We start from the raw sequence: 16,702 nt of genomic DNA, 5'->3' as shown, positions 1-16,702 counted from the left end.
ATTTGTGCATACAGGTGGACTTTTGACACATGTCATAAATCTTACATCATTAGAAAGTTGCTATACATGTGTGCTTTCCCCTTATCTGTGGGCAGGGACAGGTTTGCAGGTTAAATAATCATCATTAACACAAGCACTGGGCTGAACTCCTTATACTCTGTATATTTTCCCTCAGCCTTGCCTGTGGCGCCCCCTGTCTGCCCCGCAGCCAAGCTCACACACCGAGTCATCTGTGAGGCTGCAGTCAGACTTCACGGTTCTCACTAGGGAGCTGGAGTGTGTTGGACGTCAGGGTCAGCAGCAGCTCTCCCTCTGCACTCAGCCGGGCTCCCTGCCCAGGGTCAGCCAGGCCCATCCTCAACAAGGCCAAGGCAAGCCTAGAGAGCAGTGTGACCAGGGTCCTGGCAGGAGCACAACACAGCCCCACAGGACCAAAGGCAGGAGGGTCCCAGCCAAGCCTGCAAGGGGCAGCAGACTCTCACAGCCCAAACGCATCAGCAGGCTCAGCTGTGCTAAGATGGCATACGTTTATAAGAAATTGAAGGAGCTTCCACGGACTCTTTCCAGGTTATACTAAATGTCAGATTATCATGTTAAAATAATTACAGTTGAATCAGTGAAACTGAATTTACCTGAATTGTGAGGTTACATGGAATTCTTTTCTCAGATTGAGCCTAATCTAAACAGATATTATATCATAAGAAATTACAATGGAGAAACAAAGCAATTGTACACACCTTTTATAAAAAACAGACCACTATTAGTCTTTGTAATAATAGACTTATGTTTGGTTTTGTCTAAATAATTTGGTAGGTATTTCTCCATGCTTGTGTGTAATGTCACATTTAAAAGAAGTACATTTCTGTGTCCAAATAGGAGCGAGTCTCTGTGCCATTTGCCGTGGAAGCCCAGCATGTGTGCGGAGTGTCCTATTCCTCTCCGCTGCTCCAGTCTGCCCATTCTGCTGGAGCAGGGTGGTGTTCCTGACACGCTCCCACCCCAAGAGTGTTTCCCATACATCCAGAACATCTGGGCAGATGAGGTCTTTCCGTGGCCGGAGGACATCAGCACCAGGAGGGACCAGGAAGCTAGAAAAACCTGCCCAGATTCCAGTGAGAAGCAGAAGAAACAACCTTGGAAGGTTGAGGTCCAGGTGGAGAATATAGTGGATCTCTCAGACACGCTGGATGCGGGTCTCACCACCGCAGACCTGGAGAAGGAGGTGGCCAGGCTCACCCAGGCTATGGCTGAGTGTGGGCGGAACAGCCCCTTCCACCTGTGCCGCAGAGGAGCGCTGTACAAAAAACTCGGCCATCTCAGCCTAGCCCTCGAGGATCTCAATGCTGTAAGCCCTGCCCCGTCTACCATAGTTTACCATAGTTTTCCTTGAAAAGTCCTAATCTACGGATATGACCTTCTAGTACATCCAGTTTGCCCCGTGTCAAGTGATCGATCTGTTGTGCTTGTGTAAAAGGCCATCTCCCTGGAGCCTCGTTTACTAGATGCCTACTGGCACAGACACAGCATCTACCTGCTGAGAAACGTCCCCGATAGCGCTCTCCCTGATCTGAGCTTCATCATCAGGCACAACCCTAAGCATGCAGGTGGACTTCAGGGCTCATTTCTGCCTTGACTTTCTTTGTTCCCTCAATAGTAAAAAATACACACATTCAATAATGAGTTACAACAAGATCCATTTTTCTTATAATGAACCTGTGATATTGGCAGGAAATAAACCAAGTATGTGTGAGATAAACCTGGCATGTGTGATGCCCACATCTTTTGGAACTGTGCATTCAGATGCGTTTAAGTCAAGAGCCGAGATCTACAGAATGAGGGGAGAGACCACTCTGGCCATAATCAACTACACACAGGCCATCAAGAACAACCCGGATAATGCTGAAAACTACTTTAAAAGAGCTGAGATGTATACCAAGAGAAATGAGGCCGTTTTGGCCATGGAGGATTATGCTAAGGTAAGCCTTGTTCAAAATAGTTTATAAAACAGACGTTATATGACCAGACTTGCATCCACCAAAAGCAACAGGTCCACTTGGGTTTGTCAGAGCAGTGAGCAGACATTATCACTTATTAAATGTGTCTCGCTTTGGTATGTGCAGGCTGCTGACTCTAATTGCTGCTCTCACCGATACTGCTTACACATCATTTAACACATGTCTGCATCTCTGACACATTCATATCTGACTTGCAGACTTTTGCCATTGACCCTACGAGGACAGATGCCCTGATGACCCATGGCATATACCACTTCCACGGCCATGCCTGGAGGGTTGCCCTGGAAGACTTCTCCCTCCTGCTGGTACAGGAGCCTGCCAACAGCACAGCCAGGTGCTCTCCGTTGCCCTGTACTGGATTCTCTTTATTTGTGTTATCACAAGCACCTCTTAACATGCTAAAAATGTGTTCAAGCTAATGTTGAAAATAATGCAGAAACATGTGGTTTTAGTTTTAGTTTAATCAATAATACAAGCATCTTGCCAAATATGAAATATGTCATTTAACGAGTTCTTTGTTAATTTTTTAATCATTATAATCATATTATAATATTTTTATAATACAAATATATATTTATATTTTTTAAATTTTGATTATTAATGTTTTAATTTTGTTTATTAATGGTTATTAGTTAGGTCATAAACACCTTGAAATATTTAGTAAGTAGTCAATAAGTAGTTAAGTAATATAAATAAAAAGTCACAGTGACCTGTTGACCTATACAATGTGTATTTCTTTCATACGTTAATGTAGGCCAGGTTATCATTTATCATATCATTCAATGTTAGTATATCATTAGCATAAACACAACAGTTTCCTTTTTTGTTTTTCTTTTTAGGTTTTGTTTCGTAAGAATTTATGACCTCATTAATAACCATTAATAAACTGAATAAGATTTGCGTCTCAATAATACCTTGTGTGTTATTGTAAAGTGGTACTTTATTATTGTTGTTTTTGTTTTATTTTGAATTTTGAAGGACATATAGAGGAAGGATCTTTACCAAGCTTGGTCGATATCAGGATGCCATTGAGGAGTTTTCCCTGGCTGTGCACTTGAATCCCAGGGACTGGCTGGCTTTTTACCACCGTGGCTGTGTCCTGAGAAAGATAAGGCCAGCTATGGCCATAAGAGACCTTAGTACTTCGGGTACGCACGCACTCACACACACATGCACACGCGCACACACACACACACACACACACACACACACACACACACACACACACACACACACCAGTTTGATTTTAGGTCGCTGTGACCCTCAGTCTTTTTTGACAATTTTTGTCTTTGTTGGTTTGTTTTTTGTTATTACTACTGTCACATGTGGCTCGCCAGAAGGTGTGTAATTTTAGTCAAGGTCATATAAGGACATATAAGGTCATAACCTTCAGTCCTTATGTGACCAAATGAAGGCCCTTCAGTCCTTATATGACATTATAAGTTTGAGGCCTGTAATATTTGTCGAGGTCATGTGAGATGTTAATAGCCCTTTTAATTCTGCATTCTTGTTTGTGTCTGTCATGTTTAATATATGGCTTGAGTAGGGACCTTATGCAATCAGTCTGCTACGTGCTATGCTATGCTGTTCAGAAGTGACAGTGAAAGTATCAGCTGTTAATCTTTAGGGACCATGTGTCTTGTAAAATTTGGCAGGACTTTGTGGAGTGTAATCTCAATTTCATAACTAGCATGTGTGTGCTATGTGTGTGTGTGTGTGTGTGTCTGTCTGTGTGTCTGTGTGTGTGCTCCAGTGCTTATTAATGATAGTTCAGAGAATGTGAGAGCGTTCCTTCACCGCGGCCTGCTCTACTCAGATCTCCAGCAGTGGCAGCAGGCCTTGGCTGACTTTGAAGCTGTGATCCATATGGACAGGTGACATGCTCTTCCTCCTCTGTGTGAAAGCACAGGGTCTCATATCCTTTTGTTCAAACACAGTAAATCCAGACTGAAATGAATAAATGTTCAGTGATGTTTCAGTGTATGTTTTTTTTAAATGCTTAAAAAATGTTTTATTTAAGGTAGCTGGGAGTCATTTTGCTCGGTTTAAATGAGATGCTCTTAATCCAGCATTTCACTGTTTTGTTGCTTTGAAATTACAGGACTATCACTGTGGCCCATATCAACCTGGGGCTAATATACATGCTGAAGATGGACCAGAATTATGATGCCATTGAAATGTTCAGCAATGCTTTAAAGGTGGAACCCACATACATAAGAGGCTATATATGCCGGGCCAGAGCTTATCACAATGTAAGGAAGTGTCCTGTCAAACACTGAGTTATTGGCTTCCTAACGAATACCATGGGAACTATCTAGTAGCTCAGTACCCAGTGCTATGAGATTATACATTCGAACTGTGTAGTGCATAATGCACCATTGAACTGTCTGATGCCATTTAAAAAACAGTTGAATAATCTGGAGAAAGGACTGAAGGACTTGACTAGAGCCATACACATGAGGCCAGATGACCAACAGCTGCATATTATGAGGTATTTTTTATAACAAGAGTATCCATCCTTGTGTTCACATCTCTAGAAGTTTTGTTCAGTCCCCAAAGAATATCACATGTGACTGACATCCATATCCACATGAAAACTTTGATTAGGTGCAAAAGAAGTAGAAAAGAAGACCTTTTCTTTCTTTATGTAGAGGGAAGTACTTGTGTGATATGGAGAAGTTTGATCTGGCAAAGTCCTGTATTCTGTATGCAGCAGAGATGAACAAAGGTATGGATTTTACTGCATATGCCATCCTTAGTCAACAATAAAGAAATAGTGCACCTCAAAACCAAACAACTCAATGATTACTCTGATTACAGAACACCGTGCTTTGACAAAACTCAGGGTAAATAGGCTTGTCAGTCAGGGTCCATAGGTAACTGCCCAGTGCGGCATGTCCGCTGTGTGTCTGCAGCTCTGGGCTTGTCCCTGGTCCAGCAGGCGGTAGTCCAGTCTTTCCTGCGGAACGATGCCAAGGCCATGGAGTGTCTCCAGGTGGCTGCCAGGACCCACCACTCCCCTTCCATCTTCATCCTATTAGGAAAGACCCAGATGAAGGCGCACAGGTTCATGGTATGTTTGAAGCCTTCCAAAGGCATCCTGTTTGTTGTATTGGCAAGCCAAAATCTAGTCCATTTAAAGGGTGCACAAAATATGTCTGCATCCATAATTCTACGATTTGTTACTGTTGTGTAAGACCTCTTATTAATAAATGTAGTTAATTACTTCAAAATATTGTGATTTTGCTTTCAATGTGTTATACACTGAGAACAGCATAGTGCCAGACAACATTAAAAGAAAAATATGTAAAACCAGGTACAAAATGTAATACCCAGTCCTTTGTTATGTCTACAGGAAGCAGTGGAGAGTTTCAGAACAGCTATTTCACTCCTGAGTCCCAAAGAAATGAGTCTCTGTGATGGTCCAGGAGCCTCTGATCTCTTCTACCTCACTGGCGTATGCTACATGGCTCAGGTGATGCGGTATATATATATATAATACCCTGAAGCTCCCAGGCTCTGGTAGAGGACTAGAGCTTGAAGGAGAAAGGCCGCTTGGAGGAGGTTGTCTGGAGAATTATTATTTTTTTAATAATATGCTCACAGTGGATACATTCATACATATATACTCTCCACCAGGGCGAAGAGCATGTGCTGCCTCAGGCTCTGGATGCATTTAGTACAGCATTGAGGATCAACCCTGACCATGCTGACGCCTTTCACCAGAGAGGCCTGTGTCGTCTGCGCCTACAGCAGCCAAAGAACATGCAGGACTTCAACAGAGCCCTCCAAATCAACCCTGACGCCTACCAGGTCACTTCAACATGTGGCCTGTATTCTGTCTCATAACTCCACCAGATCACTGGGATCAGGATACAGGATGCTTGTTCTTGTTTTGTATGCATAAGTATGCAAAGCAAGCATACATATACTGTATGTTCCACACTGTCACTTAAGAGACAAAATTTTGATTTGTTTTTAATTGCTTGCATGACCTTCACAAGGCTATGACATTCATAACAGCAACTGGCGCGAAACAGTTAGTCACTCAGTGGTAGTTCAGTGGTGCAAGGGACAGTTGAAGTGTGCAGGGGACAATCAAAGTAAATATTCACACAAATATTAAATATTCACTCAATAGTTTTATATTCTTTTTCCTATTAAACTTCAGACTCCTCCCTCTGGTCTGCAGTGTATTTCTTTACCATGTATATAATAAGCCCCTTTTCCACTAAGAAGGACCCATGATCTCAAATAGTCAGTTATTTTTCGCATTAAATAAGACAATGAACATATTTTGTACTAGTTCATTATTTCTTGAACAGCATGATGAGTATAATGGCACTTGTGCTATAATCATCTCATGGTACTTTTTTCAATCATATAGAAACTGCCTTTGGATTCCTGTTGGTGGCTCTTCATTTTTCATGAGATGATATGCATAAAAACATGTATAGTCATCATGATCTTCTATTGACACCTTTTAAATAAGTTGTGGCATATTCATTAAGTCTTTTATAAACAATTGATGTAAACAAAAGTGTTTTCCATGCTTTCCTGGTATTAGGTGTATCTAAGCCGTGCTGCTTTGTATGGGGCTAATGGGCGATATTCGAAGGCAATTCTCAACTGTAATGAAGCTATAAGGATCCAGCCAAAGAGTGTCAGGGCCTACTTATACAGAGGAGCTCTCAAAATCTATTTAAAGGTAACAGTCATATTTAAAGTCATATATGTTCAGCCTTTGAATAATTATATATTTGAATACTTTTTCTATTATACATGTAAAGTGTTGATACCAGTTAATCATTTGGCCTAATATTTTAGAATGAGTTTTGTAATGAATGTGTATTTAGAGGTTTACCTTTTTTCAGGTGTACAAGGAGGCAGTGAAGGATTTGACCATGGCCATCAAAATTGATGCCGCCTGTTCCTTAGCATACTATAACCGAGGAGTGTGTTACCAACAGCTGCGGGAGTACGAACTGGTGATGTCTTGCTCCTCTACTCCATTCTTTCACAATCCATTCAGGCCTGCTTTTCTCCATTGTTGCATTTGAAGCCATTTGTGTATTTTGAGGCCATTTGCGGTCTTCCTCACTAATGCTGTTTGATATTCTGCTTTTTCAAGGCTCTCCGAGACTACAGCATAGTACTGCTGCTTCCCAGTCAGAAAGAGACTGACCTTAAAGTGCTAATAAACCGTGCTCTTGTCTATGCGGAGCTTAATGACCATTACAGCACCCTGCAGGTAGGCAGTTCAGCTTAGGTCTAACATGTTTGCAGTGTTAGTTTTCAGGCTTCAGAGATTCTTCTTAGTGTTATTACCACTATTACCAGTAGATCAGGTTTTTCTGTGGTGCCCTTTGTCAGTACTGGAGCGGTGAATGTGGATATCATTTGGGTTAAAGATGAAAAGCTGAAAACCAGGCAAGGAAGTAAAAATATCACTTTTTAGTTTTCTGGCCACATATCTTTAATAGTTTTCTTATTGGCACCAAAAATTGCAGGAGGCAGGTAAAAGGAAGGTTGAATTTAGTTCTATAACATTTAGTTCAATGACCGGAATGGTAAATTGATTTTTTCCTGTTTTTAAATGAAGGACTTGAAAGCTGCTTCAAAGAAACAGCCAGAAGATGCAGTTATGTACCATGCCCTGGGAGTCTATTACCACAGGTCCGCACTGCTCTACCCCCTCCATAGTCTATTACCACAGATCTGCACTCTCCTACCCTTTTCATAGTGTATCACCACAGATCTGCACTCTCCTACCCTTTTCATAGTGTATCACCACAGATCTGCACTCTCCTACCCTTTTCATAGTGTATCACCACAGATCTGCACTCTCCTACCCTTTTCATAGTGTATCACCACAGATCTGCACTCTCCTACCCTTTTCACAGTGTATCACCACAGATCTGCACTCTCCTATCCTCTCCATAGTCTATTATCACAGGTCTGGACTCTCTTACATCCTTCACAGTCTGTTACCACACGTCTGGTCTCTTACATTTTCCATGGTTTGATACCACGTGTCTGCATACTCTTACCCCCTCCAAAGTCTCTGAAATAGCTTAGGTACAGAGGCCTTCTGTTGAATCATCAGTCTGACTGTACCATATTTAAATATAGAGGTTGTATGAAGTATTGCAAAGGGCACAATTCTGTGTTTTCCCTGATGTAATACTCCTACTTCAGCTTCTGAATGGCTTGATCATTAAATGATGTGTCTTAGGGTGCATGTTTTGTACACTGCAGAGGGACCTTCAGGGCTGGATTCAGAAAAAAACAGCTCTAAAATCACAAAGTTGTACAGCATGGCATTTAAAGAACATGCTGAAACCATAATAGCAAGCATTCACCATGTACTAGATTTCCTTAATCCTAGATTTCCATGATTGTTTTCTGCCCAGTTTTTATAGCATTAATGTCTATATTCACTAGCGCATGCACACTGTTGGAAGATGCAGATGCTACTGCTTTATATTACACACTGGACCTAATTCATAGTACCTAAACCATACTGTGACATTCTTGAAGCAGGAGCGACTGGAGAGCAAAGAAAGCTTATTTAAACGAACAAACCAAAAGGAAAGACAGAGTAGCGTGAGAGTCTCAGGAAAATTTGCATCGTCGTCTTAGCTCTTGGTTTTCAGTGGCGTGAATGTGAAACATTGAGGGAGGCTAAATAAGGACAGTTACCAAATGACACACATTTGGTAACTGGACAATATTCACAGTATCTAAATCACACATTTTAGAACTAGAACCAATACACTTGATCCAGGCAAAAACCTTACATGTTACCTGTTTTGTGAATTTGAAATATTTTTATTTATTTATTTTCAGATGAAATATGAAATAAACCCTCTGCAGGAGGATAATGTATTCTGTCATTTCTGAGTTGAAAAAGGAAGGATCGTTTTCTGTTTTCTCCACTGTTTCATAATGCCGTCTGATATTGCTACAGTATATAGTCTAAGGATTAGACCACTGCATGCAGTCGCTTTGTGTGACACTTCATTAATGTGTCTTTCCAGACTGCATCTTATTTTTCTGTCCATAATTCTGAACATAATCCGTTCTCAGAATGGGGCAGAAGAAGCTTTCAGAGTCTATTTAGAGTTGGTTTCTGATCGCCATTAGACAGGAACAAGCATTCCAGCGTGAGTATATACCAACTTTACTCATGCTGCCATCACAGCTCTGCTCTAACGTCGAGGTCTGCATTGCATGTAATAGTGTGTGTTTCTCAAAGGCTTGGCATGGAGGAATTATTTAATCTGCATGAATTCATTACTAGGTAACAATAGCGTGCTCTCAATACAGAATAAATTCAGGTTAAGAACACAGGCATATCGCTGTGGGTTTGAGAACAGCACAACCTGTTTAAAGCAATGGAAAAAGCAAGTTCACAGTAGCTTTGGGTGAGGAATAGATTTTAAAAATAATTTATTTCCTCACACAATACAATGTCCTGCTACTGATGTATAAGGCTATTATTTGAATTTTCACATCTCTGCACTACAACTGTAATCTCTGCATGGGACTTGGCAGGTTAATCACATGATGTCTAAAATGCAGAGAAATCTGTGATTATACACTGTGTGCACAATTATTAGGCAAGTTGTATTTCTGAGGATTCATTTTTTTATTGAACAACTGTAGTGTTTGAGGTTAATAAACTTCAAATCTGAATATTTAAGAAAGTAAAAGTGAGTTTTGGGCATTAATAGGATAATATTTATGTGTGCATAATTATTGGGCAACTATTAATGTGTAGAATTATTATGCAACTAAAAGAAAAATGGAAATTTTCTTCTGTTAAAATGAGAATAATGAACAAAAAACAAATTTAAAAAATCAATATAGGCACCCTTCTTTTCAACAACAGTCATAAGCCTTCCATTCATGGAGTCTGTCAGTGGATGATCTGTTGACTATCAACTTTTTGTGCAGCAGTAAAGACAGCCTCGCAGACACTGTTCAGAGAGTGTACTGTTTTCCTTCACTGTAAATCTCCCATTTAAGAAGGGCCCACAAGTTCTCAATAGGGTTTAGGTCAGGTGAGGTAGGAAGCCATGTCATTATTCTTTCATCTTTAAGGCCGTTATTGGCTAGCCATACAGTGAAGTACTTTTATGCATGCGATGGAGCATTGTCCTGCATAAAAATCATGGTCTTCTTGAAAGATGCACACTTTTTTCTGTACCACAGCTTGAAGAAAGTGTCTTCTAAAACCTGGCAGTAGGTTTGGGAGTTGCTTTTGAGTCCATCTTCAACCTGAAATGGTCCGACTAGCTCATCTTTAATAATACCAGCCCATAGCAGTACCCCACCTCCACCTTGCTGGCGTGTGAGTCGAAGTGAAGCTCTGTGCCCGTGACTGATCCAGCCACAGGCCCATCCATCTGGTCCGTCAAGAGTCACTCTCAACTCATCAATCCATGAAACCTTTAAAAAGTCTGTCTTCAGATATTTCTTGGCTCAGTCTTGACATTTCACCTTATGTGGCTTGTTCAGTGGTGGTCATGTTTCAGCCCTCCTTACCTTGGCCATGTCTCTGGGTACTGAACACCTTGTACTTCTGGGCACTCCAGATAGGTTTCAATTCTGGAATATGACAGCACTGGAGGATAATGGGTTCCTGGATGCTTCGTTTGATTCTTCTCAAATGTTAATTTGCGTGTTTTTTTTCTCAACGTCTTTCTTGCGACCCTGTTGAATATTTGCAACAAAATGTTTGATGGTTCTGTGATCACGCCCCAATATCTTAGCAATTTTAAGAGTACTGCATCCCTCTTTTTACAATTTTTGACTTTTCAGAGTCAGTTAAATCTCTTTTTTTTTTGCAGCATAAAAAATATGATATGGTCAAAATATTCTCTTGCCTAATAATTGTGCACACAGTGTATGTGTGATGTAATGCTCCCAGCTTCACAAAAAGATGACTCAGGCAGTTGGACCAGTTTCCAAACAATGACCCCAAATAATGCCAGTTGGGTTTTTTTGTTGATGTTGTAGTAGTCGTGAAGCCCTAAAGTAAGTTACAGTTATTGTTATTATTATCTGTCCATCCAGCTTTTGCACTTGAGTGGGAAATTTATATTTACGTTTTACATTTTCAAATGGACACATGGGCCTCAGTGTACTGAAAGCATGGTGTGGTGTATCTCGAAGGTTGGGACAGCTGCAGGAGGCGGAGGAGGCCCACACCGAGGCTTTGAGACTCAATCCCTTCCTGCTGGATGCCTACGTGGGACGCGGTAATGTCTTCATGGACTATGGCCATATCCAGGCTACTAAACAAGCCCAGAGGGACTTCCTTTCTGCCCTGCACCACAACCCGTGCTGCTCCAGTGCTCGCATCGGCTTGGCCTACAATTTCCAGGTGCTGGTTTGTGTTAGAGACATGACTTTTCACCGCAGGACACAAAAAAGGTTTTGATGTGCTGTCATAATAATGCATTGTCTGAATGCATGGGACATGCTCAGTGTTATAATCACAATATGGAGTCCCTGCCATATTGTCTAATCAACATTTAATGGGCTTGTTCATCAGAAGTGGACATGTGGTGTCATATTATCTCAAATTTCTCACATGAACCTGTCTTGATCTGTTGCTCTCATTTATACGTTATTTGTTAGCGTATAGTTAAGGTCTGATGAGAAGTGCCAGTTCTCTAAATGAAACATTAATTAATATATCTGTGAATATTTTATACTCCAGTAGAGTTATGGCATGTTATGGTACTATGTATACATTGAGAATTGTATTAGAAAATAGTTTCTTCTCTTTTTTTTTGAAGATCACACTATTTATTTTTGGCAGCATACACATAGATGGATGATATCTTTGTATAACTGAGGTAAATATGAAATGAGGCATCATTAGTCAAACTGGCATGGCGTTAGGATATTTCTCCTTAATCAATATGTTTCGTCCCACTTCTCTCTCTTCTGTGTTTGCAGTTGCCCTTGCACTTAAAGTAACTGCATTTCTTCGGGGGGGTGGGGGGGGGGGTGTCAGGCATTTGAAAATGTTACTAAAGACACTCCACAGACACTGGCACTGCTCTACGTATCACTTTTATTTCTCATACTGCAGTCATGATAGCTGATATCACAAGCATTGTCACAGCTTTCCCTGCTGTTCCTCTCTTTTATGTGCTTTTATGCAGCTTTCCAATTTTCTGAATTTGCACTCACAGCAGTAAAGAAGGCTCCATTTCCTGTCGTCATTCATGTTAAGTTCTGCCATATTGTCCATTTAGGCCTCTTGCTTGATGTCAGTCTGAAAAATTACAAAATGGTCAAAAGTGGACAAATAATGTAAATTGGTTACAGAGCATTCATGGTCATCCATGAATGGTTATAAATGGTTTGCTTGCTTGCTATTTTCTTGCTTTAGTCTTCTTAACACATCCAACCCTGTGGCCCTATTCACATGCAGAGATATAAATAAGATAGTGGCTGATGCTGAATGCAATCAGAAAAAACAGCCATCCATTCAGCACCCAGGCAGACAGAGTGATATCTGATTCCTGTGCCCTTTTCACTGAATTCATCCTCATTATCTGCCCTGCTCTCTCCTCTTTTCCACAGGCAGTGATATCTCAGAGTGCCCGCTGGCTCTTATACTGCTATTGATTTTAACTGTGCGCATGATTCCCCACGTACCAGGTGTGTGGATTCTTCCAGAGAGCCTGGAATCAGTTCACTGTGGCCGTGGAGATTAATCCAAAGAGTTGGACAGCCTATGAAGGAAGAGCTGTTGTGAGTCTGCAGATGGGGAATGCATATGCATCTTTTCAGGACATAAACAATGCTCTGAAGGTATCAGTGTGGCAACTGTTTGATCTGATTTTTTAAAAAGCTTGTAGGCACTGAGTTGTCGCTGAGCTGAAAAGCCTCCCTGGATTTATATTTCAATGAAGTTTACACCTTGAGTCACTTAGGAGAACAACATTAATAGATATTGGCTCATACACAGCCTAAGCAGAGAGTAACGTTCTGCTTTCTGGAAAAAGGTTGTCTTTTGCTGTTTTCTAAGAGACATCTGTTTTCCCCCCATCTGTAACTCCACTGCAGTGCAATCCTGAGTCAGACCGGCTTCTCACAAACCGAGGTGTGATAAATCAGTTCATGGGGGACAAGCCTAGTGCCCTGAGAGACTATCAGGAAGCCATTTCCCTCAACCCCACGTATGCCCTGGCCTTCTTCAATGCTGCTAACCTCTTTTTCTACAACAGGCAGTTTGAACAGGTAAAGGGTAGGGGCACTGCGCCATTTTCCTTTAAAGTTTGAAGTGATTTGACAGATAGATCACTTGCATCAGCATAAATGGTGAATCTGTGTAAATGCTCTCTCACTTTTCTTTTCGATTCTGGATGCATGGCACTGGCTCAGGCATGTGAGTACTACAGCCGGGCCTTTGAACTTGAGCCCAGCAATGAGGCCGCCGTGCTGAACCGAGCCATTGCCCGGGCTCTGCTGCGGAAAGTTCCGGAATCCTTGCAGGACTTTAGTGAGGCGTTTCGACTCAGCCCTCAGTCAGTTCGTGTGTACTTCAACCGGGCCAACCTGTATGTCTCCCTCAGAAGATACAAGGCTGCAGAGATGGACTTCACACACGGTGGGCCACTCCTGAATGCTGGTACACTTGGATGTAATGATATACATATTTTTCTGATTATCTATATACACTGTGCTTAAAATGTTATTGAGCTCCAGAATGCATTTACAGAACCATAGCACATAGTTAGCAAATAATAAGCCATGGTCATGGTCATTGGAAAATATGTGTGTGTGTGTGTGTGTGTGTGTGTGTGTGTGTGTGTGTGTGTGTGTGTGTGTGTGTGTGTGTGTGTATGAGTTCACAGTGTGAATATATTTGTTAACGAAAGGGGTCAGAGGAGGAGAATTGTTCTCATGAACAGGAGGTGCAGTCAAGCAAATTGCAGTCGAGTACTGTGTTACAACTGGCATGTCTGAATGCAGAACTCATTTGTTCCTAGCATGGATAGGTTATAACAGTACACGACTGGTTTGAATGCTATTGCTGTCTAAGTAAACAGAAAGGCAAGACTCCAGTGGGTAATACAGTGCAAAAATGTGATCACTGAGCAGTGGAAAAATATCGCCTAGTCAGATGAATCCTTATTTCTGTTGCACCATGCTGATGGGGGGGATCCGAATTTGATCTCAGCAACATGAATTGATGAACCCTTTCTGTTAAGTGTCAACAGACTGGTAGAGGTGGAATAATGGTGTAGAGAATGCTTTCTTCACAAACCCTGGGTCCTCTGATACCTGTGGATGGGCGTTTAGAGAGTAGGATTTACCTAAGCATTGTGGCTGATCAAGTTTATCCCTTCATGGCAGCTGTTTACCCCCATGGCAGTCCCTAAATCTTGATTCTATACAGCATCTCTGGGACAAGGTAGAACAGGCAGTTCAGAGCATGTTAGTACGTCCATCTACCTACCTTATAAAAACTGCAAGAAACTGTCCTGTCCACATGGACCAAGAGTCCTGCAGAATCATTTTAACACCTAGTGGAATCTATGCCACACTGAATTGCTGCAGTTCTGAAGGCCAAAGGCCAGTTCTGAAGAAATCTCTAATAAAGTGGCCATTCACTGTAGTCTCTACACATGTTGAATGCCGGTAGACTTTCACAAGTTGAATCCTGTCTATATGACCCAGTATCACAGAAAACAATAAAAGTCCTTTACAGCTCAAGTAACAAAGACACAGGTTCTGTTGTGTAAAACAAGAGGCAGATAGTTTCTATGGTTACAGTGTAAACCTAGTGCTAGATTTACACTGAATTTGCCCAGTAACAAAATAACCTAAAGTTGTGGTGTTAAATGTGCTTTGAACCATGTTTTGCATGTTTTTCTAATTCAAAGAAACTCCATTATTAGCATTATTGTCATTGTATAAGGACAGAAGTCCATCTAGTCCATCTAGTCAGCTGTCATCTTCTCTATTATTTGCACTTTCATTTCTCATTTCAACATTTTTTGATACATTTATTTTATATACAATAAATATACTGCAAGTATTCACATGCACAAACATTGATCTCCACACATTTGCAGACATGCTGACTGAGTAATGGTAATTTATGGAAATATACTAGATAAATGGGCTTTAGATTTTCTCTCTTGTCTCTCCCTTTTAGTTGAAAAGCAGCATGCCCTCCCTACACCACTCTAATTCTGTATGTGGGAAATGGAGATGTATTTAGTAACAGTTGTGTGGTATAGTCTTGCAGTCTGTGTGTAGAATACTGAGGCAGGGTGTTACTGAATAGGATTATTCTGTTGGTGATACTAATTAAGGCCCATCACTCAGTTCTAACAATTTGTATGGGAGTTCCAGTGATGACTGACAGGTGATGGTTCATTCTTCTGTGTGGACACATAATTACACACATAATTCTTTTTAGCAGAGTGGGGTATGTCATGCAAATAACACGAGCTCTCTTTCTCTCCTCTCTCTCTCTCTCTCTCTCTCTCTCTCCCTCTCTGTGTGTATGTGTGTGTGCATTTGTGTGTGTGTGTGTGTGTGTGTTGTAGCTCTTGAGCTTCAGCCTGATGATGCTCTGCTGTACAAGCTCAGGGCAGATGTCCGTGGTCATCTGGGACTGATAAAGCAGGCAGTGGCGGACTATAGAACTGCAGTGGAACTCCAAGATGCCACACAGCATTCTCATCCAGACCTCTCACACAGATGATCCAGCCCCTTAGGAGTGGGCACATACGGGGCACTTGTTAAATGGCCAGATTCATTAAATAAATTCAGTTTTCACACTCAATTTGTGTGCATAGTTTATTCATTATAGATGTATTAGTATAGTAATCTGTGGTGAAGGTAGCGCTTTAATCTACTAATGCCATTACGTAGAAGCATTTTATATTTAAATGAAGGGCAGATTCAAACTCCACATGTCCCAGGTGTTTCACATTTCACTGTGCTGTATATTCTTCCATCACTCCTATGTTTAGAATAGATATTTTCATGAAAATGGTGTTGACATATAGTACTTTACAGTGTCATTGAGCTGAGTTGCTTGTGTAAAATATTACAGACACAAAAAATGAGAGAGGGTGAGGGAGAAGATGAATGACCAGCATAATACTGGCCACCTAACACCTGCAGCCAGCCTTGGTCTCCTCCATTTCTGAGAGAGACGCAGAAGGAGAGTGAATATGAGAGTGAGACTAAATGAGAGAGAGAGGGAAAGGGAGAGTGAATGAAAGAGTGTTAACATGGCCATCTGCTCCTTTTACTCACTGTGATGTGCTCAATACAACTCAAGGGCAACTTAAGCCCTTCTCTGAACAAAAACACGTAGGGATATTATTACACTTCAGGCTAACTTTACCGTTTAAAAGAAGTTATCTATTTTGACAAAACCACAAATATAACTGCAGCAGTAAGGGATTTGGGATTTCAGGATCAGTCTGTTTTCAGCTCACTGTGGTGCTATGTTCCTAGATCTAGATTCTGCTGTACCGAAGCTTTTTACTTGTACCTACATTTCGCTGAGCATTAGAATGCAGTCAACACTGAAACCTGCTGTCGCATCCTAATTGGTGCCCAGATAACCACCCAGACCTGCACACACTGATCAATCTGTACCCACCAATTGCACTCCCCAATCACTTCCCTGATCC

The 16,702-nt window shown here is 41.3% G+C and overlaps 1 protein-coding gene across 1 annotated transcript; it reads left to right on the top strand.

Annotated features, from left to right (window-relative positions):
* Positions 1–453: 453 nt before the first annotated feature.
* On the top strand, positions 454–15,796 carry ttc6 (tetratricopeptide repeat domain 6). The gene is made up of 22 exons (XM_035532612.1): positions 454–567; positions 877–1,345; positions 1,475–1,604; positions 1,801–1,976; positions 2,213–2,349; positions 2,994–3,163; positions 3,769–3,889; positions 4,117–4,267; positions 4,424–4,506; positions 4,667–4,743; positions 4,931–5,088; positions 5,371–5,490; positions 5,655–5,828; positions 6,583–6,723; positions 6,890–7,003; positions 7,147–7,266; positions 7,618–7,691; positions 11,196–11,406; positions 12,699–12,851; positions 13,107–13,280; positions 13,425–13,650; positions 15,602–15,796. The coding sequence occupies exons 1-22, from the start codon at positions 518–520 to the stop codon at positions 15,757–15,759; spliced, it is 3,387 nt and encodes a 1,128-aa protein (XP_035388505.1). The 5' UTR covers positions 454–517; the 3' UTR covers positions 15,760–15,796.
* Positions 15,797–16,702: the final 906 nt, after the last annotated feature.

The sequence above is a fragment of the Electrophorus electricus genome, chromosome 13, assembly GCF_013358815.1.
Source record: "Electrophorus electricus isolate fEleEle1 chromosome 13, fEleEle1.pri, whole genome shotgun sequence".
Classification (NCBI taxonomy): domain Eukaryota; kingdom Metazoa; phylum Chordata; class Actinopteri; order Gymnotiformes; family Gymnotidae; genus Electrophorus; species Electrophorus electricus.
The sequence above is the reverse complement of the archived record's forward strand: the minus strand, read 5'-3'. Positions and strand labels throughout refer to the sequence as shown.

Excerpts from the sequence above, each read along its gene's own strand:
- ttc6 (XM_035532612.1), top strand. The coding sequence starts at position 518 with ATGGCATACGTTTATAAGAAATTGAAGGAGCTTCCACGGACTCTTTCC. Across the intron at positions 3,164-3,768 it reads AAGAGACCTTAGTACTTCGG|TGCTTATTAATGATAGTTCA; the intron begins GTACGCACGCAC and ends TGTGTGCTCCAG. Across the intron at positions 6,724-6,889 it reads CTCTCAAAATCTATTTAAAG|GTGTACAAGGAGGCAGTGAA; the intron begins GTAACAGTCATA and ends ACCTTTTTTCAG.